The sequence below is a fragment of the Lynx rufus genome, unplaced genomic scaffold (assembly GCF_022079265.1).
Source record: "Lynx rufus isolate CCGP_SWC_20201006 ecotype Redwood Valley unplaced genomic scaffold, mLynRuf1.p SCAF_17, whole genome shotgun sequence".
NCBI lineage: Eukaryota > Metazoa > Chordata > Mammalia > Carnivora > Felidae > Lynx > Lynx rufus.
Window position 1 is genome coordinate 41,353,027 of NW_025814831.1, and position 25,346 is coordinate 41,378,372.

At 38.9% G+C, this 25,346-nt stretch overlaps 2 protein-coding genes across 2 annotated transcripts in view; one reads left to right on the forward strand and one right to left on the reverse strand.

Moving 5' to 3' along the window:
- PPM1A (protein phosphatase, Mg2+/Mn2+ dependent 1A) overlaps positions 1 to 23,677 on the reverse strand; it is a 42,365-nt gene extending 18,688 nt beyond the window's left edge. The window contains exon 1 of the mRNA XM_047079559.1: positions 23,600 to 23,677. The gene's annotated coding sequence lies outside the window, so the exon portion shown is untranslated. The remainder of the gene's footprint in view (positions 1 to 23,599) is intronic.
- Positions 23,266 to 24,801, forward strand: LOC124512271 (gametogenetin-like). The gene is made up of 2 exons (XM_047079754.1): positions 23,266 to 24,445; positions 24,506 to 24,801. The coding sequence occupies exons 1-2, from the start codon at positions 23,266 to 23,268 to the stop codon at positions 24,799 to 24,801; spliced, it is 1,476 nt and encodes a 491-aa protein (XP_046935710.1).
- Positions 24,802 to 25,346: the final 545 nt, after the last annotated feature.

The window sequence follows — 25,346 nt, forward strand, 5'->3', positions numbered from 1 at the left end:
AAAGAGAGATTTGAAGATGCTGGCACTGAAGATTACAGTGATATATGGCTACAATCCAAGGAATGCTGCATTCTTCCCTAAAGCCTCCAGAGTGAACACATTCCTGCCAACACCTTGACTCTGGCCCACTGCAAATGATTTTGGACTTGTGCCCTCTAGATCGGTAAGAGAACAAACATGTATGAAAAGTAAGAAACTAGCGGTAAGAGAACAAACATGTATGAAAAATAAGAAACTAGAGTATAAAAAGTATTAATAGAGCTAAGGAAAGAAATTTAAGAGGCAAAAATTATTGTAGTATTTTAAATGGCATGAAAAACAATAATGAGCAGAAAACCTATAGAAAACAACCTGCAAGGGGTAAAATTCAAAAACAGGAGAAAAATCATCCTGTATGCAGATAAGAATAAAGAGATGAAAGTGGGTAAAGATACAAAGAATGTAGATCCAACAATTTAATTAGTACATTATAAAAAGAAAATCAAATACTGGAGAATAAACTTCAAAGAAAAGAGAAATTAATCCTAAACTGAGGGAAAATTTGATGATTTAAAATGTTCATCAAATACTAGATAATTTTAGTAGAAATGACCAACACCAAAGTATAATTTGATAATGAATTTCAAGAATATACAAATTCAGAAAAGTGAAACATACCAAAAAACAAAAGCAAATCAGGCTGGCCTCAAACTTGTCACATGATATGCAATAATGAAGTCATGCCTATACATGTTGAGAGTAAAGGGGAATATTCCCAGAATTCTATACCCAGCAAAGCTGGCATTTATATGTGAAGGTAATAGAAAAGGTATCATCAACTATGACAGCATTAAACAAGTATCATCCATGTACCATTCATGAACAACCTATTTAAAGCCAAAATGATGTCACCAAGAGATTAATCAAAACCAGAAACTCAGTAATGGAGATGTCATAATATAGAGGACTTTGGGGTGGGCAAAATATGCTAAGCAAATACAGGTGACCCTTAAGAAGGAGATTACTTAAGAGATAATGACAAGTCATAGAGATGAACTTAGTTTTAAACCATAGAAAGTATATGTTTGCGTGGCTGGGTTTTTCATTAATGATCTGCACAGGTCCACTTATACACAGATTTCCTTTTTATAAATACAGTACAGTACTATAAACGTATTTTCTCTTTCTTATGAGTTTTTTAACATTTTTTTCTTTAGCTTATTTTATTATAAGAATATGGTATACAACGCATAACATGCAAAATATACACAATCAACTGTTTATATTTTCAGTAAGGTTTCTAATCAACAGTAAGCTATCAATAGTTTTGGGGGAGACAAAAGTTATATGTGAGTTTTTGGCCATGTGGAGAGTTGGTACCCCTAACCTCCATGTTGTTCAAGGGTCAACTGCGTAACAAAAGTCAAGGGTTGAGATTTTAATTTCAGACAAAGAAAAGCATAAGACTAAGTCAATAAATACGATTGTCTTTTTTTTTTTTTTAATTTTTTTTTCAACGTTTTTATTTTTTATTTTTGGGACAGAGAGAGACAGAGCATGAACGGGGGAGGGGCAGAGAGAGAGGGAGACACAGAATCGGAAACAGGCTCCAGGCTCCAAGCCATCAGCCCAGAGCCTGACGCGGGGCTCGAACCCACGGACCGCGAGATCGTGACCTGGCTGAAGTCGGACGCTTAACCGACTGCGCCACCCAGGCGCCCCCGATTGTCTTTTTTTAATTGATGAGAGTGTACTCTAAAATTATAACTTCCAAATTTTATGGGCTAAGTATTTTTATGCCAGATAATACAGAACAATCTTTCAAATATACTATATATTGAAATCAAGACTATATGCTCTGTTCAAACATGCTTAAAGCATTAGTTAAAAACCAAGCATTTACTTGATTGTATACTGGAAAACGAAAGGGGTAAAGTTTCCTAACATACTCCCACCCATCCTACCCCAGGACCCCTCTCCCCACCAAAAAAGAAAACGAAAAACAAATGACACAGACCATACTATCTGACTTTACTACAATAACAGTAGATGCTGGTAGCAGTAAAGAAAGAAGAACACTTCTGAGACCTGGATATTGCTTTAAATAAGGCATGCTTCTAATAAACCTTGCACTGAGTTTGTGTATTTTTAGAATTATAGGATATTTAATCCTATATAATCCAATAATAATGAGAAAAACCTTGTATCAATTTTAATGAGATGTGACCAAACCTTACTCAAGAAAACTCACACTTCCTTAGTAAAAAAGTAAAAATCAGCATACTAAACATCAACTCAATAAGTAAAAAGAACAACCACACACACCTACACACAAGACCTATGGAGAGAAATATATTAAGGAATATATTAAGAAAAATTAAGGTAAGGGGCGCCTGGGTGGCTCAGGCGGTAAGACCTCAGCTCAGGTCATGATCTCACGGTTCGTGAGTTTGAGCCCTGCATCAGGCTCTGTGCTGATAGCTCAGAGCCTGGAGTATGCTTCAGATTCTGTGTCTCCCTCTCTCTGTTCCTCCCTCTCTCACACTCTGTCTCTCTGTCTCTCAAAAATAAACATTACAAAAAAAAGAAAAATTAAGGTAAATATGATGTTATAGGAGGAAAATACGAGTAAAAATAGGTTAAACCACTAGTCTAAGAAAAAATATTATACAAAATTAGAAATCAAACAAACTGTACTTGCCTCACGGATAGGTGTTTTTTTTTTTTTTTATAAAAACACACTGTACAATTCTTTGCCAATAAATTTGAAAATATGGAGGAAACAGGCAATGTTCTTAAAAATAAATTATCAAAATTTTTTCAAGCAGTTATGAAATAGAGACCAGTAACTCTGGAACAAAATGAGAAAGTTATCAAAGAACTGAAGAGCTCTTGGGGCGCCTGGGTGGCGCAGTCAGTTAAGCGTCCGACTTCAGCCAGGTCACGATCTCAGGGTCGTGAGTTCGAGCCCCGCGTCGGGCTCTGGGCTGATGGCTCAGAGCCTGGAGCCTGTTACCGATTCTGTGTCTCCCTCTCTCTCTGCCCCTCCCCCGTTCATGCTCTGTCTCTCTCTGTCCCAAAAATAAATAAACGTGGAAAAAAAAAATTAAAAAAAAAAAAAAAGAACTAAAGAGCTCTAGGGTTCATGAAAAATAAAATTAAAAAAACATAAGAACCATTCCAGGGTAAAGAAGACCAAAGAGATATAAGTGTAATATATAATAGTGCACTGGCTTATACATATTTGTGTGTGCAAAAAGAACACGCATGAGTATACACACAAAAGGAAAAAAATAAAACTTGTAAAACAAATGTGGCAAATGTTAATTAGTCATTCAGGTTAATATTAAAGTTCGCTGTACTTTTTTTCTTAAAATTTTGTTAATTTAAATTGTTTTCAAAATAAAGTTATTAAAAACAAAAGTGTATCAGATAATTTCATGATCAATATCTTACAAGCCTTAAAAGAAATAGTAATAATACCCAATTTACCTAAATTACCTAAAGAACAGAGAAAAAAGCTTCCCATTTCTTTTTACAACCCTACCATAATCCTGATTAAAAACTGAAAAAGACAGCGCCCAAAAATACAACTACAGTCTGAACATATTAATACAGAAGCAAAAAACCCTAAGTAAAATATGAATATATATTACAAATCAACAAGTAGAGCTCATTTTAAGAATTTAACTATGAGCCAACATTTAACAACCTATTAAGATGTCATCTTCTTAAAAAAAGTTCAAAGAAAAAAAAAACACATGATCATCTCTTCATATGATAAAAGGGATTTGATAAAATTAATTCCATAATATAACATATATTTGAAGCCAAAGAGGACACACAGTGATTAGGACAATTCCCAGGAAAAAAACGAATACAGGATACCTGCTCTTATCCTTTAGCAATGTCTAGAAATGGTGATCAATACAGTTAACACTTTTTTAAAGGTGTAAAATTATGAGACGAGATAAAATTGCTATTTGCAAATAATAATTATGTCATGACAAACTCAAAATCTAAAACATTTTTAGGAAAAAAAAGTTCAGTAAGGTTATCTGATTACAGAAAATCATATAAGAAAACTATTAATAACCACTTACAAAATAAAGAAAAAATGCCAACAAAAGTATATCTGAATATATATTCAAAGAAATATTCAGGACCTTTAAGAAGAGAGCCTCAGGGGCGCCTGGGTGGCTCAGTCAGTTAAGCATCTGACTCTTGATTTTGGCTCATGGCATGATCTCACACATTTCTGAGATCCAGCCCTGTGTGGAGTCTGCTTGGGATTCACTCTCTCCCTCTGTCTGTCCTTCCCCCAATCACATGCATGCCCAAGTGTTTTCTCTCTATATAAATAAACTTAAACCCCCCTCCCCCCACAAAAAAAGAAAAGAGCCTCAGAATAAAAGACACTTCTATTTCTGAGACAGGAAGATTCAATATTACAAAGACAGTTATCCTCACTTTATTAACCGATAAATTCAGTGTAACCACAACTGGGTCCTTTTGTTCCCAGACCTTGATGAAATGATTCCAAAATTCTTATGAAGCAATAAATGTTTGAGAATATCCAAAACATTCTAAAAAACATTAGCACCTGCCATACATAATATTAAACAATGTCGAATTATGGTAATTAAGAGTGAATACTATTGCAGGAATGAACTGATCAGTGGAATAGAATTGAGACTCCAGAAAGACAACTGTGCAAACAAAAATTCAAAAAATGGTGTTAAAATAGCTGGCCTATTCTAATCCTCCCCTCTCCCATGGCAAGTAACTGAATCCCTATCACACAGCTTAAAATAAATATCAGGTAATTAAAGATTTAAGCTTGAAATACTAATAATAAAACAATACAAGTGCATCTAGGCAAATATTTCAATAATCTTATAGTAGGAAAGGACTTTCTGAGTATGACATTTTTTTGCCATTGTGGCAAAAAAAGACTCTAAAGGAATAAAAAGCAACTCCAGAGGAATAAAACTTCTACACTATAAAACCAGGCTTATAAAGTTGAAAGGCAAGTATCTTTGAAATAACTATTTGCAGGGGTGCCTGGGTGGCTCAGTCAGTGAGCGTCCGACTTTGGCTCAGATCATGATCTCACAGTTCATGGGTTCAAGCCCCGCATCAGGCTCTGTGCAGACAAGCTCAGAGCTTGGAGCCTGCTCTGGACTCTCTGTTTCCCTCTCTCTCTTTGCCCTCTTCTGCTTGTGCTTTGTCTCGCTCACTCTCAAAAATAAAATTAAAATAAAATGAAAAATAAATTAAAAAAAATTGTCCATACAAATGGACAATACATGGAGTAATAAGCAAGCTCACTAGCCATTAAACATAAATTCATTTTTTACACATTATTAAAGATTAAAAATTTATAATGTCCACTATTGGCAAAGAAATACAAAAAATATGCTTCTCCTAGATAAAGAGTAAACAGCCATCTTTCTAAAGGATATATATGACACACATTAATTTTAAATTTTTTTTTTCAACGTTTATTTATTTTTGGGACAGAGAGAGACAGAGCATGAACGGGGGAGGGGCAGAGAGAGAGAGGGAGACACAGAATCGGAAACAGGCTCCAGGCTCTGAGCCATCAGCCCAGAGCCCGATGCGGGGCTCGAACTCACGGACCGCGAGATCGTGACCTGGCTGAAGTCGGACGCTTAACCGACTGCGCCACCCAGGCGCCCCAACATTAATTTTAAATGTTGATCGCCCTTTAAATGGTTTTGTATATTCACACTCTGAAGTGCCCTTCTACTACAGAAGTATTTTTAAATAAATGAACTATAAAACAAAATTAAGAAGACCAAGCCACTTGCTAAAGATAAATTCTTGAAATACAAAGCTCTTTGTGAAGCTGAAACTATGAGCCTCCTGGGTTCAACTCCCAGAGATGGACAAGAGTCTACATCCTGTAGAGATAGTAACAGAGATTAAAAATGCCCTGTGCAAGGCTGAAGCAGAATTCTACCTCACTGAAACTAATGCCTGGGACGGAAGGGCTCTGCTGCCTATAAAAGGAGCTGGCAAAGGCTACTTACTAATCCTTACCTGGAGCTATACTTTGAATGAAGTTAGGTGCCCAGTGAGCAGAAGTATAGAAATCTTTTAGTCTGTCTTTTCTTCGGAGAGATAAGGCTGATTCTGATGCTATTGAGAATCAGGAGCCACACCTCCAATATAAGACATAGTTTCAGACTGGACACCCTAGGGCCAAGATGTGGGCACATACAAAAACACTGGATAAGGGCGAAAACAAAAAACTTCTAACATGAGAATGCAAAACCGAATTCCAAAACACATGAGGGAAAAAAAAAACAACTAACATGGACAAACAAAACAATAGACATGAAGAGGAAAAAATTTTAAACAGAAACCAAATCAGAATAGGTGGCTATTAGAGACAGAGATCCTGAAAAGGAAAAAATATTCACCGAAAATTAAAACAACTGAGGCCATGTAAACTCTAGCTGAATAAAGTCAAGAGGGTAATTAGTAAATTGAAAACTGATACTTAGGTAGTATCTGGAACATAACACAGAGATTAAAACGAACACCACAAAAGCAATATTCAAAAATTTAGGGGCACCTGGCTGACTAAGTCAGTAAAGCATGTGACTCTTGATCTCAGGAATCTAAGTTCAAGTCTCATGTTAGGTGTAGAAATTACTTAAAAATAAATTTTTTAAAAAGACGGGGCGCCTGTGTTAAGCGTCTGACTTCGGCTCAGGTCATGATCTCACAGCTCATGGGTTCGAGCTCCGCACCAGGCTCTGTGCTGACAGCTCAGAGCCTGGAGCCTGCTTCTGATTCCGTGTCTCCCTCTCTCTCCGCCCCAACCCACTCGCATTCTGTCTCTTTCTCTCTCAAAAATAAACATTAAAAATGTTTTAAAAAGAAAAATATAAAGGTTAGAGAATTTTCTAGAATTGAAAGATACTCGTCTTTAGATGAACAATGCGTATCAACCACGTATTTCAAGGAATACTTACATACAGCACAGCATACACATATCTAGGCATATGAGAATGTGTTTAGAATAGTAATATTTATATCACACTTAAAAACAGGACTCTGTCCTACATACATTTTACATAGATTAATGTAATCACTGCTACAACCCCCCCACAACACAGATAACATCTCATTATCTCTGTTTGCAACTTGCCAAAGGTCACACAGTGGTGACAGATACAGAAAAGGAATCTTTTTAAAACTATCAGAGAGAAAAATTATATACAAAAGCCTAACAGCTAGGTAGAAACCAGACTTCTCAGGGAGTCAAGTTTCATAATACAATGAAATAATACCTTGAGGGTACTAATAGGAAAGGGGGGTACCTATTAGCCAAAAAGTCTTTATTTGCTAAAAAAGGAAAGAAATGTATAAAATATACTTTCAAACAAAAACTACAGATATCTACAGGCCACACTCTGTTATTAACAATATTACTAAAGGATATACTTTAGCAAGAAAGGTAAATCCAGGAATGAGATATAAGGAACAGTTAAGCATAATAAAATATATTGGCTGATTACATTAGGTGTTAAATATAAAAAAGAAAATAACTTTTTTATGCTACAAAAAGAGGAAATAAAATTATAGACAGTTATACAGAAGATAAAGGAATGTTGTGTTTAATCAAATATGAGCTCACAGAAAAAAAAACTCACCAAATATACAAGGAAACAGGCTGCCATGAGTAGGAGTTAACATGACAAATATAAGATATAAAATAACTACGTAAGGAGTATTTAACAAGATTTCTCTCTCTCTCACACACACACACACACACACACGAAAATGAGAAGAAATTATTTAAAAATCACCAGGCAAACTGGGAAAGAATTAAATGCCACTTTTGGAAATTAAGAATTAAAAATTTATTTACTTATTTTTAATATTTATATTTGAGAGAGAGAGAGAGCGCGCACACAAGCGGGGTGGGGGCAGAGAGAGAGAGGGAGACACAGAATCAGAAGCAGGCTCCAGGCTCTGAGCTGTCAGCACACAGTCTGACACGGGGCTTTAACTCATGAGTGCCGTAGGATCATGACCAGAGCTGAAGTCAGACGCCCGACTGACTGAGCCACCCAGGTGCCCCGAGAATTAAAAATTTTTTTAAAGAATTAAAAATTTGTTGATAACAAAATTTCAAAGGATGACAACAGACTAAAAACGAACGCAATAAATGTAGTTGACTGATTTGAAGAAATAAATAAATAAAATTATGTTCACTTCAAAAAAACCTACAACCAAAGGATGAGGGAAAGGGGAAGGAGAAATAGAAAATCAAATTCTCCATAAACAGAAAGTAGCATAAATAGTCCACATAAGTAGGTTCTTAGAAATTTAAGACTTGGACATTGTAGGACCCCTGAAAGCCCAGGAACTATTAACTAATCTCTCTCTGTTGATGTCAACTCCCTAGAACATGGTAGTAGTAGCAGAGTTCTTTATACTCTATAATCAATATTTATTCCACTATGAAATCAGAAAACACCAGTAAAATAATGGTACCTTACTCTATACATACAGCTTAATCTCATTTAACAAACGCTCCTCTAGTATCTCATATTTTATTTATTTTTAATTGTGTATGTGAGAGAGAGAGCACAGGCAAGCAGGGGAGAGGGGCAGAGGGAGATAGAGAATCTTAAGCAGGCTCCACACTCAGCACGGAGCCTAACATGGGGCTCAATCCCACAACACTGGGATCATCACCTGAGCCAAAAATCAAGAGTCAGATGCTCAACCAAGCCATCCAGGTGACCCATTATCTATTTTCTAAATATACATAAATCATAGTCTCTAAATTTGTACATCTTTATTTATTTTTATTTAATTTTTATTTATTTTTGAGAGAGAAAGTGCAAGCAGAAGAGGGGCAGAGAGAGAGGGAGACCCAGAATCCGAAGCAGGCTATAGGCTCTGAGCTGTCAGCCCCCCACCCCCCATGTGGGGCTCAAACTCACAGACCACAGATCATGACCTGAGTTGAAGTCAGACTCTTAACCAACTGAGCCACCCAGGCAGCCCCATCTTACTTCAGTTAGAAGTTTCTTATAGGGTCCATTAGTTTGCAGCTCATAGGGCTAAGACCTCCGGAATGTTGCTCCAATCTCCCTCAGGCCTAAAATATTTTCACAGGTTTCTTATTAAATATTCTTTTAGGGACGCCTGGGTGGCTCAGTCAGTTAAGCGTCCGGCTTCCACTAAGGTCATGATCTCATGGTTCGTGAGTTTGAGCCCCATGTGGGGCTCTGTGATGACAGCTCAGAGCCTGGAGCCTGCTTTAGATTCTGTCTCCCTCTTTAGATTCTGTCTGCCCCTCCCCTGCTCATGCTCTGTCTCTCTCTCTCTCTCCTTCAAAAATAAACATTAAAAAAATAAAATTTAAATATTCTTTTAATAAAGCTCAATCTGATAGTCAGTTAAATCAACAAATAACTGTACTCTTAAGTTTCTCCTACAATATAACCTATAAAAGAATTATGCAGATTTATAATAGAGTTCTTTTGAAAAGAAACACATCCTTGTTATTAAAAAAATTATTCACACATTTTATAAACTTAGGGTTCCAATACTAAAAACATTTAAATCATATAACATATTTCATGTTAAATAATGAATCTCAATTGTTCTAAAGAAAACTATCTTCATCACCTGCTCCTTTAAAAAGTTATATACAAATACAGTACGCAATATTTTTTTTGAGAGAGAGAGTGGGAACAAGCATGAGTTGGGGAAAGGCAGAGAGAGGAGAGGGAAAGAGAGAATCCTAAGCAGGCTCCACACCCAGCATGGAGCCTGATGCAGGGCTGGATCTCACCACTGTGAGATCATGACCTGAGTGGAAATCAAGAGTTGGATACTTAACCAACTGAGCCACCCAAGCACCTGGCAATATTTCTGATAAGGAACTGAATATAGGGTTTTAAATATGTCATCCAAAATGTAAAATACATGCGCAAACAGTTCCCATCAGTTTTGTACTCCCCTCCTCCCAAATTTTGACTTTGATTATAGGATTTTACTCCTTTAAAACTTGATGTAGGACTGTGGCTCTTCGGGGGCACTTTTAGCAAATGCTCTTAAAATCCTACTGACAATTCTAATCCAACCAGAAGGCCTCTGATCTATCAAATCAAATCTTCTTTGGCAGAAGCAACCTCTCAATTAGCGTGATTCTGCCCCTCCAATTTGAAATTCTAGGGGGGACAGTGCCATTCAATTTTCTGTGGAATATCTCTGAACAATAATCCCAAGCTAATAAGGGTTTCCCATGCTGCACTGGTTCAAACCTGAAGATCTTCAAACAACCCCCAAAAAACAAAAAACATACAAACAAACAAACAAACAAAAAAAAACCATGACTATAGTTAAGCTTCAAAGTTCCTATACAAAGTTCTGGAAAGAAAATATATCAAGGGCATTAAATCTCATCAGAAAATGGAATTATCATTTGTGTCTCACTGACATTATGACTAAAATTCAACATTCAGAACTGAGAACTTAAAAAAATTCCTTTCTTCTACTACATTATAACATCTTTGCCTTTTCTTCCCTCTAGGTCTTATTCTCTCCTACACAGCCTCCAAGTTTTATTCTTGTATCTACAAATTCAGTCTCCTTGCAAACTTTATACCATTTCTCTTCCTGTTCTTACAACCTTGATCACAATCTGTTCTATTTTCCTGTTCTTGCCTTTAATTGTTTCTCATTCTTGGGTTTAGGGGAGTAAGAAGGTAGAGTTCAGGCAAGTCAGCTGTGAGGGGAAACATTTCAGTGAACTCATCAAGATTGAGTTTACAAGGTAGAAGAGAAATGGCTACTACACACACTTCAGGGAAAGCTGAGGGGCTACTGAGCAACCCACAGTACTGGAGATGAGGACTAATGGTACATGTTCTTTGAAGTTTTAATGCTAGTGAAGAGCCTGATTCTTGGTTTAAATTTGGATACAGTCTTCCAATTACTGAATAATTTTTCCTGGTCACAGGACAAGGAAACCACCATTATTCAAGCTATAAAAGGAGGCTACATTATTCATCACTGGTTATCTCATAAGATATACAACATGCTTATAAACTGATCAAAAAGTTATCTAAGATTGCATTTATATGAAATATCAAAAAAAATCTATAGAGACAAGAAAGTAGATGAGTGGTTGACAAGGGCTGGAGGAGAGGAGAATGGGGAGTGACTGCTAATGAGTATAAAGTTTCTTTGGGGGAGATATAAATGTGCTAAAATTAAATTGTGGTTAATGGTTGCACAATTCTGCGAATACGCTAAAAACTACTGAGATACAAACTTTAAATGGGTCAATTTTATGCTATGTGAGTTATATCTCAATAAAGACTGTTCAATAAAGCCATTTAAAAAGATGGTTTTACACGGTTTTCTGTATCTATATTTTATTTTGCATAAAAAGATTATTTTTATTTTTTTCCAAGTTTATTTATTTATTTTTGAAAGCAGGCGAGAGAACGAGTGGGGGGGAGGGACAAAGAGATGGGGAGAGAGAGAATCCCAAGCAGGCTCTGAGCTGTCAGGGCAGAACCGGATGTGAGGCTCATCTCACAAACCCTGAGATCTTGACCTGAGCCAAAATCAAGAGTCCAGCGCTTAACTGACTGAGCAATGCAGGTGTTCCTGCATTAAAAGATTTTTAAAGATGACTATAGATTATATGGGACAACATGGAAAATACATTAAATTTTTTCAAAGATTATCTGAAAACTTCCTTAGCTGCCCAATATTTCATCTTACAGCTTCAACTAAATATTGACTTCACTCTTTGATTCAAATTATTTCTTCCAAAAAACCAAATTTCATCCAGAGGAATTATAATGCAAAAAGACTGTTACAGAGTTAAATAATACCTAAATTTAAATGTCCTAAATTAAAACCTTAAAAATGAAATTTCAAAAAGCAAACCAAAAGTGACCAAGCAAACCAAGCAAAATAAGTCAAATACAGCTCTTCTATGCTAAATAGCATTTCCATGAAGTCCATGACACAGGTCATTTTTTTCCGACCAAAAATTATTCAAAAATAATTAGTCTTCGCTGAATTAGGTAAAAATATACAACTACCTTGGGGGTGCCTGGGTGGCTGAGTTGGTTAAGTGTCTGACTCTAGATTTTGGCTCAGGTCATGATCTCATGGTCCGAGATCTAGCCCCATGTCAGGCTCTGCACTGAGCAGGGAAACTATTTGGGATTCTCTCTCACCTTCTGCCCCTCCCTTGCTAATGCACACACATGCTCAATGGCTCTCTCCCTATCAAAATAAATAAATAAACTTAAAGAAAAATGTACAACTTACCCAAACCATAGTTACTTTGTGCAGGCTATGAGCAGCAGTCTCAATTTCACATGGTATGTGCAAGTCAGAGCTTGTTGCTTTTGATGTTTCCTCCATGTTTTCTCACAATTTATTTACTTTATTTTTAAATTTTTAAAATTTTTATTTATTTATGGGGGGGGGTGGAGAGCAAGGTGCAGGGGGAGAAAAAGAATCCCAAGCAGGCTCCATGATCCAACGTGGGGCTCGATCCCAGGACCCTGGGATCATGACCTGAGCTGTAATCAAGAGTCAGTTGCTCAACCCAGTGAGCCATTCAGGTACCCCATATTTCATGATTTTTTAATGTGTCAATATCTTCTAGACATGTGCTGTGATATGAACTACATGCTCCATAAGGTAGTCTTATTAAACTTCTAGGTATGTACTGCATAATTTTTAAAAGTAAACTTTAGAAGTACATAATTACCTGAAAAATATCTAAGCTCAATTTAGTTTGAGGTTTCTAGTGACCATAAAAATTAGATACTGACCTATTTTCACTAACAGCTACAGTATGAGCAAAACATTGAAAAGATGTGGAAAACATGGAGCTATTTAAAGTTTTCTAAGAATATTCTATAGTATTCACAATTTCAATTTGCCTCATCTGTCAACTATTTCAAATTTCTCAGTTTTGAATAACTGTCTACAGAAGTGGATTCAATTTCCAGTCTGTTATTTTTTAATCCTTGCATATTTGAGGATTCAGACTCAGACTGACCTAGAAAATAACTGACTCCCTTAGCCAATCCATCCTTTTTCCTTTTGCTTAAAATAAACAAACCCCCATGTGACTGAGCATTTATATGTTTGCTGATAACCTGAAAGAAGCGGAAATAAAACTTACTAAATATTTAAGACAATAAAAGATTTATTGTCTTAACAATATGTAGCAATTCTAAGTATTTTACACAAAATACAGAAAAGAGGACCAAAAAATATTTGCCTCTAAGAGAAAGACTTCGGTCCATACATTTCAAAACAGATTCATTCACTGAGTCCACAAGTTTTGATGAGATATTTTGTGTATGGAAAAGGGTGTTGGGGAAGAGAAAACATTTTTTTTTTAAGTGAAGATTCTATCTTTCTAAGAGCTTAAAAAATATATATATCCAACTACCTCCTATACTTGATTAGCCACACCTCAAATGACATGACCTAAAGTGAATTTTTCAATGCCCTGCCACTTCTACTCAGTTCCCTGTCTCAGGAAATAGATCTACCATTAGTCATAAGCTCACAGAATCCTGTATTCTACCCTTATCATAGCACAGAAGACCCTGTGAATTCTCACTCATTTTAGATTGTAAGATCCATGAGGGAAGGGATTATGTCTTTTTTGTTCATAGTACTTTGCATATAGTCAGACACTTGTTTAATATGTAGGACAAAGGAGTGACAGCCATTATCATGACTTCTCTCTTGTCAACAGAGTTAGGAATTCTTTTCTACCCAGGAAAGGTATTCCCGGACGATGACCTCTGCAAACAAACTATATCCTACCATTTCCATCTTGTTATTCTACAAAATGCATAATCTAATTTTTAAAATCTCTACAGAAATTTAATTGATTTCTAATAAGAAAATATTGGACCCTAAAACAAATGTGCAGCCTATTAATCAAAAATCAAATTTTCAGATTAGTGTTCATTAATGACTTTTAAAAGTTTCTTGACATCATTAGTTACATACTCTTATTGTTGAAAAATGCCACAGAAGACATACCAGAGGAAACAAAAGAGAAAGATGTAGTTTTGACTGTAAGTTAGAGCCTATACAGTCTCTTTCCCTGTGCTATTTATCTGCTCAATCAATAGTCATGAATGGGTAAAATTTTAAAAGTCTTTTCTATATGAGAAGCAAAGTATAAGGTAATTAAAAAAATTTTTTTTAATGTTTATTTTTGAGACAGAGAGAGAGACAGAGCATGAATGGGGGAGGGTCAGAGAGAGAGGGAGACAGAATCTGAAGCAGGCTCCAGGCTCTGAGCTGTCAGCACAGAGCCCCACGCAGGGCTCGAACTCACAGACCGTGATATCATGACCTGAGCCGAAGTAGGACGCTTAACCGACTGAGCCACCCAGGCACCCCAAGTACAAGGTAATTTAGACACAAAGGAATAATTTCTGAGAGCTAAGAAATCCACTTTCAATGTATTTTAGACAAAAGTATCTTTAACTTAGTCTGGGAGTTTTACTGTATAAAATGAATTAATCTCATTTGCACTTAAGGAGCTCCTTATTCTATTGACTATAGCAAACCATTACACTAGATCACACTAGACCGCTGACTAGTAGAAGTACTTACTTATACTATCAGGAAGCATTTACATAGATAGAGAAAAATGAAGATGACAGATATGGAGTAATTAATACAGGGTTAAGTTGTGGGTTGACAGCAAAACAAAATCTGCTATTTCTAAGATCAGCCCCTAACATCCCAAACAGGCTTACACACTCTCAGCAGGGATAATAACTACTGTTTTAAATAGTGAAAATTTTATTTACTATCTATTTACATTCTAAAGCATAATGGCATACTGCAAAGATGTTTTTCTAAAGCCTGGTAAGCAATCTGTAAACAATTGTAAACCTTGTAAACAATCCTGTTTGCAAAACAAGAGAAGAAGAACCAATATATAGCCACTCATTGCTTACCCTTAATATTTTCATTTCTGAAATTTGGTAACAAAGGTAAGTAAGCAAGTTGCATCTCCTATAGATATAATGTCAAATTAGATGCACTTTTCTACCACTCACACTAAAGAAAAGGAGCAATACTTAAAAAACAAAAACAAACAAACAAAAAAAGCCAAGGCCTTTATTCAGTCAGTAATGAATTGCATTCTTAGAAACACCAGAATAGTTCTTGAATAACATATTAAGAGAAATAATTAAGCTACATATAGCATGACTCAAAACACACAAAAAACCCATTTATCTATCTACATCCCTGCCTGAGATAGTCATAACACAGATTTGAATAAAAAGAATGAGCCTAAATTTAAGATGGATTGTACATGACCTATGCTCTCATAGTTTGCTATATTTCTGGCTCACAATCAATTTTATTTGTCATGTGTTCATCAGAAAGTAAGCAAGGAGACTACAAGGATTAAACAATCCAATATTGAACATCTACTTAAAACAAATGAAACCTGGTCCTTGCTTTCAAAGATTTATTTTTAAAAAATCTTAATAATGAAATATTCCATTTATAGTATAACTTTTACTGTAAGCCCAATTAGGTAGCTTGTGCTATATTCTTAAATTCATTAAGAATTCTTCTTAAATTCACTAAGAATTTCATTTGAATAAAGGAATGATGAAATCATGTCAGTGGGTTGCAAAGTAGTGAACATAAGTAAGGTAAAATTGCATGTGGCTTGTGGTACCAGTTATATTATGCCTTTATCTTATATTCTTTTTATATAACAAAATTTAATAGTTCTTGGTAAAAAGCTCCTTTTTAAAAAAAAAGATTTTATTTTTAAGTAATCTCCACATCCAACAGTGGGGCTCAAACTCACAATCCAGACATCAAAGGTCACATACTCCATGGACGTGAGCCAGCCAATGGCCCCAGTACTTGGTAAAAAGCTCTAAACAGAGCTGACATGATGTGACATATGACACTATACTTTTCAAATTTAGTGTACACGTCTACCTCAGACCCAGCTCAATCACAGGATTCACTCATTGAGTATGATGGAAATGTAGTTATAAGCTTCAAAATCAAAGATTTTCTTTGTATCTATTTATTTAGAGAGAAAAAGAGAGAGCGCGTGCATGAGCAGGGGAAGAGCAGATAGAGAAGGAAAGAGAGAATCCCAAGCAGGCTCAGCACTGTTAGTGCAGAGCCCGATGTGGGGCTCGATCCCGCGAACTGTGAGATCATGACCTGAGCTGAAATCAAGAGTTGGATGCTTAATCAGGGCACGTAGGTGGCTCAGTTGGTTAAGCATCTGACTTCAGCTCAGGTCATGATCTCACAGCTTGTGAGTTCAAGCCCCATGTCGGGCTGTGTGCTGACAGCCTGGAGCCTGGAGCCAGGAGCCTGTTTCAAGTTCTGTTTCTCCCTCTCTCTGCCTCTCCTCCCCTTCTCCCCCCGCAACGCTGTCTCTCTCTCAAAAATAAATGAACATCAAAAGAAAAATTTTTTTTTAAAGAACTGGATGCTTAACCGACTGAGCCGCTCAGGCACCCCAGTATAATCAAAGATTTTCTAAACCATCACAACTGCCAACAATTTCTTTTAGCAGAAGCAATAAAACTGCATATATAGGGGCGCCTGGGTGGCGCAGTCGGTTAAGCATCCGACTTCAGCCAGGTCACGATCTCGCGGTCCGTGAGTTCGAGCCCCGCATCGGGCTCTGGGCTGATGGCTCAGAGCCTGGAGCCTGCTTCCGACTCTGTGTCTCCCTCTCTCTCTGCCCCTCCCCCGTTCATGCTCTGTCTCTCTCTGTCCCAAAAATAAATAAAAACGTTGAAAAAAAAAATTAAAAAAAAAAACTGCATATATATAACAACTATGAGAAGTCCAAGGACATGTGTTTAGCTTCTGTTACTAGCTGTGAAACTGAACAAGTAACTTAACCTGTCTCAATTTCCTCATCTGTTAAGATACAACTAACAGTAGTATCTACCTCATATACAGAAATATGAAGATTTAATGAGATAGTAATTAAAAATTTTCTATAATGCCTCGCATACTGCTCAATAATATTAGCTATCAGTGTTAGTAGCTAATGTTAAAGCTAGAAAAACTTAAAAGGCACACAAAGAATCAAATTTATGATTCTGGTCTCATTAGTATCATACCTCAATAAAGGAGTCTAAGCAGCCACAGACTGTCTATATAAAATTATTCATTTTAAAATTCAATAAAGGAAATTTTACTATGCATTTTTCAAATACTGGAAATAGTTTAACAGTTTGATATGGTTTAAAGTTTAGCTTTAAGGTTCATATGAACAGACTATTCATAATGTTAGACATTTATTTTGGTTTAAATTAAATCAGTTGAGTTATCTCCCATCTTTAACTAATACATCATCTAATTACTGTGATTCCACCACTCCGGTTAAAAGGTTGCCTAGGTCATAATATCTGCAAATATAACTCTGGAAAGAGATGCAAGATTATGAATGTCCCATTAACCCTTAACTGGAAATTAAAATGAAACCATTAGGGGGGCGCCTGGGTGGCACAGTCGGTTAGGCGTCCGACTTCAGCCAGGTCACGATCTCGAGGTCCACGAGTTTGAGCCCCGCGTCGGGCTCTGGGCTGATGGCTCAGAGCCTGGAGCCTGTTTCCGATTCTGTGTCTCCCTCTCTCTCTGCCCCTCCCCCGTTCATGCTCTGTCTCTCTCTGTCCCAAAAATGAATAAACGTTGAAAAAAAACTTTAAAAAAAAAATAAATAAATAAAATAAAATGAAACCATTAGGTCTAGAATCAATCAACCTAATTTTCTACACCAACGTAAGAACTCTCCCACATTTCTGATTTGTATGATCTTCACACTTAAATATCCAGGTTCAACGAAAATAATACATAGGAAGAAAAGCAGCAATGTCCACTACTTGAAAGCTCTTAACTTTTTCCACCACCTCCAAAGCAATCACTCCCACTCTCAGGTAAATTGTGCCTAATATTTACAAAATATGAGTATCTACTAGCCACAAGGTCCTGTGGTAGGCTTCAGGGATAATAAAAAGCTACTGTATTTTCCCCGTCAGAATTTGTAATTAAATTGAACAATTATAATTACAACACAGACACCTAGCAGTATACTATTAAAGCCACACAAATAATACAATAGATACTACTATAGAAGTACAGAGAAATGAGAGATGAAACATTGTGATCAGAGAAGGCTTTGTGGGAGAGGAAATACTAGAAAAGAGCTTTGATACAGAGGAAAGCAAAAGCTGGAAAAGGAAGGGCAAGAATTCCAAGCTACCACTTAGCATGAGTGACAGACAATCCACTGAGAGAAAAGTACAGGGTGTGTTCTAGAGATGGAAAGTGTACCAGTTCGGCTGAAATAGATCAGTCCTGAGGTTCAGTCATGGAAAGTGTCAAAAGCCCAACAAAGATTTCTAAACTTTATTCTGGAGGAAAAGGGAATCACTGAGTATGCGGAGCAAAGAAATAATATGGTGCAAATAGTTTATTAGGACGGGGTTTGTAATGGTTTATAGAATGGGGGAGGGAGATGCAGCACAAGATGAAAGTGGGAAAGACCAGCTGGAGTGCTGAAACCATGGTCTGGGTATGAAGTGACAAGAGCTGTAGTATTTCAATACAATTTTTCAACCTTAAAGGACACAGGAGCCACCTGAAAACCTTAACATATTTATGTAAAGACTCCCTATTTTTTTTTTTTTACAAGAACTGGTTAATTAGAATAATTTAGTTTTCTCACTCTCTCACATTTTTTTCCTGTAGCAGTATCTTCTTGCCCATTTCTAATCATAGACTGTAACTCCTCTTCAAAATAGCAACCCTTGTCTTTCCTCACTTACTGATCACTCTAGTCTAAACATTCACGGTTGCTTTATTACTCTTATTCTTTATCCTCTGTTTAACTGTCTATTCCCACCTAACCACTAACTCCAAACCCATGACCTCTCCAGCTTCATATAATCAAACAGATCTAATCATACTCTCTTCTGTTACCTCTTAACTTTTTCACTTTTATAGATATATATAAGTTCTATATGCCTACAATCTTTACAACATCTTCTAAAGTCTCTACTCAATCTCTTACAGTATGGCTTTCAGGTTCACTGCTAAAACTGTGCTCAAAGACTCAGTAAGTCTCTATTCCTGTATCTCAAGATTTCACAAACTCAATAGCAGCTACTATTTATCTAGTACTTTCTTCATGGTAGAAGTCAAGTATTTTACACAATCATCTCACTTAATCTTCAAGAATATCTTATGAGAAAGACTTTTCCATATGACAAATAAAGAAAACTAAGAGAAATCAAGTGGCTTGCTCCAAATAACCCCACTAGGAAATTCTACCACCTTCTCCCCTCTAAAGCCTTCAATGTGGTTGTATTGACTGTATGTACATAGAAACATTTCCCTTAATCCTTCATTAAGGATACCAACCATTTGAGAATTTAATATTGATTCCATTCCTCAATCTGAACAATGATAGGTGAAGACATAAAACTGTCTAGCTCTGTTGACTTCTGAAACTTGGGGAATGACAAAATGAATTTAACTTCTGAATGTTTTCAGAAGACACTCTTGTAATGGATGACTTAATCTGAATCATAGTGTTAACATTCAGCTTTTCAATTTTTGATTCCTAGGAACAAGAAGGCTCATTTAATTGGGACAAATTCACTTAGGAAGATTTTGAAAATACTTTTATATCTACATAGTTCTGATTCTGGCATGTTACTTAGATTCTGAGTCTGTATTTCTTCATTTGTAAAACAGAGATAACATCATATATGTTAGAGGGTTGTGGTGAAAATTAAAGCTTGACAAATAATAAACTATGGCTTTTATTATTCACTTTATCTAGAAGTAGTTTGGTCTCATAGGATTTTAATTTAAATCATACCAGTGACAAAAACTCTAATGACTTTCAATCCAGATCCTACATAAACTCAGTCAATGGATTCCAAATAAACATATTAAGAATTATAAAAGCTCAAGCTCCCTTCTTCATCACACATTCAAGGAATGTTTAAAACATCTCTTATTTTATAAACACATGTATCAATAGCCTACTTTATTAATACACATTAACATCTAGTACTTTTCCCTCAGTCTCTTTAAAAAATTCTAAAGTCTATTAGATTTTAGATAAAGGTACACAGAAGCTCACCTCTCTTAAACCTTTACTTTCTCTAGCTCCTCCTACCTGCCTCAGCAAAAGAAAAGCTAGGTAAAGAGATTATCTAGGTAGTATATAGATAGCTAGGACTTGCAAAGGTCAAAATCATCAAGGAATATATTCTGGAGACTCAATCAAATACAAAATCTTTACTCATGTAATATGAAGCACATTAGAAAGAGCAAAAGAAGAATATAATCAACCTTTTGATTTTGATATCATTTAACCCAAGCTCCTTTCATATTAGGGCAGTTCGTCATCCCAGATAGAAATTCATTGAATTTCTTGGTTAATAATGCAATAATAGATGAAGCAACTGAATTTTAAAAATTTTGCCACCAACATTATTTGAAATGTAAGAACACATTCTGGCATAAAATTACTACCCAAGGTACAAGAAGAAACAAACTTTTGCCCAGTTGCCTCACACCTTCCCTTCACCCATCGTCCACATATTTCACAGGGCCACACCTTGTTTTATCTTCTTGCTTAACTCTTATAGGACTCCACTTGAGCCAATTTTCTTACATGGCTGCCTCACTTCTCTGATCTAAGGACGGAAAGTAATCAGTACCACTCAGAGGCAGGTGCTCAGGCAAGAGTTCGGTAATCATGGGGGGGGGGGAGAAGGAGGAGGAGGGGGATCATCAAAATATCACCCTATAATTAATTATTTCTACATGATCATAGACTTACACCTTAAGAAATTAATCCAGCTCTCATGCGTGAGCACTTCAAGGATAATAAGCTCTCTGTGGACATGTCAGTCTTTAAATTATTAAATAAACATTCATAGTTAAACCAGAATCAGCTACACATTCTGTTGGCCATTATACAGTCTAGGCATAATGTGAACAAATTCAAAGACTGTAAGTTTTTGGTAACTGTTTAGAAATGTTTACAATGTGACAACATGATGTTGCTATAGATTCCTTTGGAAAAAAGTTAAGTATTAGGAAACAAATTTTCACACAAAGGTTTATTAACAAGTCAAGATAGCAAGACCCAGCCTGAACTCACAGAAAGATATAATGTGTTCTTATAATGCCCTTCACATCAAACTACCCAGGGTCCTGTGCTTGTTCAAGCCTATAGTCTCAACCACCCTCTGTCTCGGACCTAAGAGTTCTTCCTTCCTCTTTCTCCTAAGAGTTTTTCTAGACTTCCCAATCCCAACAGAAAAATCAATAAAGCCTACCTACAGGACTATCTTCCCTAAAGAAGAATCACAAATTTAAAATTCTTTTAATTAAGACACTTATTTCTAAGTAACACACATCTTTAGAACACTGAAACATCTAAATGCCTGGTATGGTCAAGGCATACTGAATAGACAATGTTAACAGAATAAAAAAATTTAACAACTGGGCATGCATTTGACAATACAGTATACCACTTTAGCTTTACCAATATGCAAAAGCTGAGACTCAAAAGGTTAAAGGATTTGTCCATGGACACAGATATTTTGGAGCACAGCCATGACCAAACATTTCTTATCTCCCAGCGCAGTGTTCCCTTCAACAGGTTATATTGTAATTATGATCATCACTTCAGCCCTTCAATCTAAAATATAAAAAAATACAACCTGTGTTTTAAAAAAGAATGTGAAAACAAATTTATGTAAATTTCCACCAAAAAAGAAATTTTGATGATGCCAGCATTTAACACAGTTATTTCTCAAATATAATCTGAGATAGCTAGCCAAACCTTACTGGTCTTAATATACCCCTCCCATAATAAAATTACTTCACTGAGGTGAAAAATGTTTGAGGATATCAAATCAAAAATGTCTTAAGCAACTTCCATGTGAAGTTCTCATTAATGGCTGCAACTTGCAACTTAAAAGTAATCATCCCTACATGACTGAATGCTTATTCAGATATATGTGAGTTATACATAAGAACAGAACTACAACACGAGGCCAGGGATGTGACTTTGGGCTTCAATTTTTTGACCAAAGAAACATTAAATCAAAGGTAACATCTAGGATTAGAAAATAGGCAGTGGGGTGGGTCACCATCTCTCTAATCAGTTTTCTACTCTGTAAAGAGTTACAGAAATGCAGTATTTGTAAAAGGCCCAATATGTTAAAAAGATAAAAGCTGTAAAAGTGAAGTTGTTCCAATTAGAGAGGAATTGGGGAGTAAGCCCAGTTGGACTCCTGTGAGCTCTGGAACTCAGAAAGCTCAGCAGAGTACAGTTTAAATAAATAAATCCTCTGACTCTTCAGAGCTCTTTGCATCTTAAAAAAAAAAAAAAAAAAAGTGGTTGTGTTTAAAATCCCATCGTGCGAGTTTGAAAAGATTAAGCCTTTTTCCTCAGAACCATTTTTTTAATTTCGAATTTCTAATACCTATATCCCACTGATTTTTACACCTCCCATTACTCTTCCAATCACTTCTTACAATTCATTCGGCTCATTATTCCAATTAGCAGAAAATTCAGTGGGGAGGGTAGGGGCGGCGCAGATTTCTTTGGACAACTTAAGAACGACCTTTGTGGATTTTTAAGTCCCATGCGGTGCTTGAGAAGAGAGAAGGAAAAAGACCTCAGGTGGGTGATGAAATGTTCAAAACGTATCTAAACTGCGGTTGCTAAAAGGCTCTCCAGAGCCAGCTGTCTTTCAAGAAAATATTTAAAATCTACAGGCAGAACAGAACCATACCTCAACCATCAAACTGACGTTAAGAACTTTTACCAATTTACACAGTTAAAAATACGAGAAGAAATCAGTGTGATTTACTCCAATGCATTTGTTCGATGCCTTAATAATGAATGAACTGGAGGCATCACAGACTGGAGTTCAGAAAGAGCCTCACTCTCAGCTCAGCCCCCCTATAAACCTGAAGCAAACCGTCCAGAATTTGGTGCCTCGAGGCTAAGTCCGGTCCAGAGGAAGCCAACCCCCTCCTTTCTCCCGGCCTCCCTCCCAGGGGTTGGAGCCCTGGGCGGCCCGGCGGGCAGGGGCGGGGGGAGGGGGGGGAGAGGGGGCGGGCGCCGCGACGCCCCACTCCTCGCCCCGGAAAAAAAGTTCCGCCCGCCGCTCTCGAGCCAGGATGGCCTGCGGCCCTCGCCCGCGTCGCGGCCACGAACACCCGCCCGGCCTCGGCGGCGGGAGGGTCGCGCCCCCTCCCCGCGCCGCCGCCACCAACACTCCGCCCCCGCCTCCCTGCCGCCACCGCCCTCGCGGAGCGTTAACCCCTCGCCGCCCGCCGCCCGGCTTCGGGAAGGAGGCCGGGCCAGGGGGTGGAGTTGTCGTGTCTCCTCCCGGGAGCGCCCGGGCAGACGCCCGGCTTGTTTACAGGCCCCAGGCCCAGGCCTGGCCGCCACCGCCGCCGCGCAGGCCCGCGCCGTCCGCCCGCCCGCCCTCGGCCCAAGCGTCGCGCTTACCCGGAGCAGCCGCGGGCGGGCAGGTCCCTGGTCGGCCAAGGCAGCGGCGGCGACGGCGGCCGGGGAGGGGGCTGGAAGGGGGTCACCGCGGCGGCCGCCGGCCAGGTCAGGCCGGGGAGGGGGCGGAGGAGGGGAGGAGCCGGGCTGCGTCCGGGCCCCCGGCTCTCGGCGCCCTCGCGACTCAGATCATCCGGGCGTTGGAGCGGGAGGCGGAGAGCGGGTCCCGGAGGAGGAGGAGGAAGAGCCAAAGATTCATCGCTTTCGCGCCCCACCTGCCTGGCGCCCCCCCACCCCCCCTCCCCAACCACCCGTTCTGGCGCTGCAGCCGCCCGAGCACCCGAAGCTGCGGGCCGGGCCGGCGCCGAGACCACTGCTCCCTCGCTCCCGCGCGCGCTCCCGTCCCTAGCGCCGCCGCCACCGCCGCCTCGAGCGCGTCCCCGCGCAGGCGCGCTCACGACGGCGCCGTGCGGCCCCTCCCCGACTCCTCTGTCAGCCCCGCCCCGGCGGCTCAGCGGCCGCTACAGCTGCGGCGCGGCGGAGCAGCTGGAGAGACCCGGATGTCGTTGGGCAGGAACTGCGGCGAGGGCCGGCAGGCGGGGGAGGGGCGGCCGCAGATGACATCACTGCCCTACCCTGCTTCTCTCGCCGCAGCCCCCTCGCGGCCAGGGCCCCAGGCGAAGGCCGAATGGAGCATCCGAATGCCGGATCAGAACAGGCACTGGGGTCGTTATGCCCCCGGCGTTGGGGGCTGGACAGAGTGTGTGAGTGTAAGGCGCCCCGGCCGTCGAGAGCTTCTCCAAGCCCGACAGTCTGTCCAGCCGGGACTCGGGAGCTCCCCCTTAGGGCGTCGGCTCCTCCCGCCCCGGCGCTTCCACTTGTCTTAAATACACACCCCACTCCCTGCAGAGACGCCGTTCTCTGAGCACCGAGGACCGACCTCTTTCCGGCGCAGTCGCGGCCTGGTTGCCGCCTCGCTGCTGTGGTTTAAACGCACTGTTGGATACAGGCTGCGGCCAGACCCCCTCCCGCTGGGCTCTAAGCCACCCTCACCAGTGACCCTGGGAGCCCCACGCAGGTGCTTCTGCTACAACACACCTCGAGTCCCGAAGGGCAGCAACACCCTACAACCACCCATTCACACGCGAATGCAACCGATACACGGGGCACATGCTCTGAGTTTCTGGCAGGTTTTCCATCTGTAGGTCATCAGATTCCACATTGTATTTATTTGCACATGTTAGACAGTCACGTGATTCTGTCACAGGGGACCTCCTACGACCTCCAGCGAGGTTTAAGGAACTAAAGATTTTTCAAAATCTGGAGGATAATCAGAAACGTAACAGCTGTTTCTGTTAAGAGTTAGAGATCAACTGAACCTAATTGAAACTGCACATGCAGGCGGCCACAATCCAGTTTAGCTAGCTGGTCTACGGAAAACCGACCCACGCTGTTTGCAGACGCCGGGATAGAATGACAAACCCTAGGCGGCCAATGAATCAGAACTGGAAGCAGTACATCACCAGCACGAGTTCCCATTGGCTGGGGTGCCTTTCCCTTTCTTGTCAGAGGCTTAACCTGTTCAGGGATTTGACCTATACCACATTTGCTGGAAGAGAAGTTTAAAAGCAAGATCCGCGTTTTAAAAAGATGCTCTTGTATATACAAAGAAAAACCAAATAGTTCAGTGTAGGAGGCAGGTACTTTAAAAAGAACACCTGAAAATATTAACCAAATTGTGTTCTGGCCA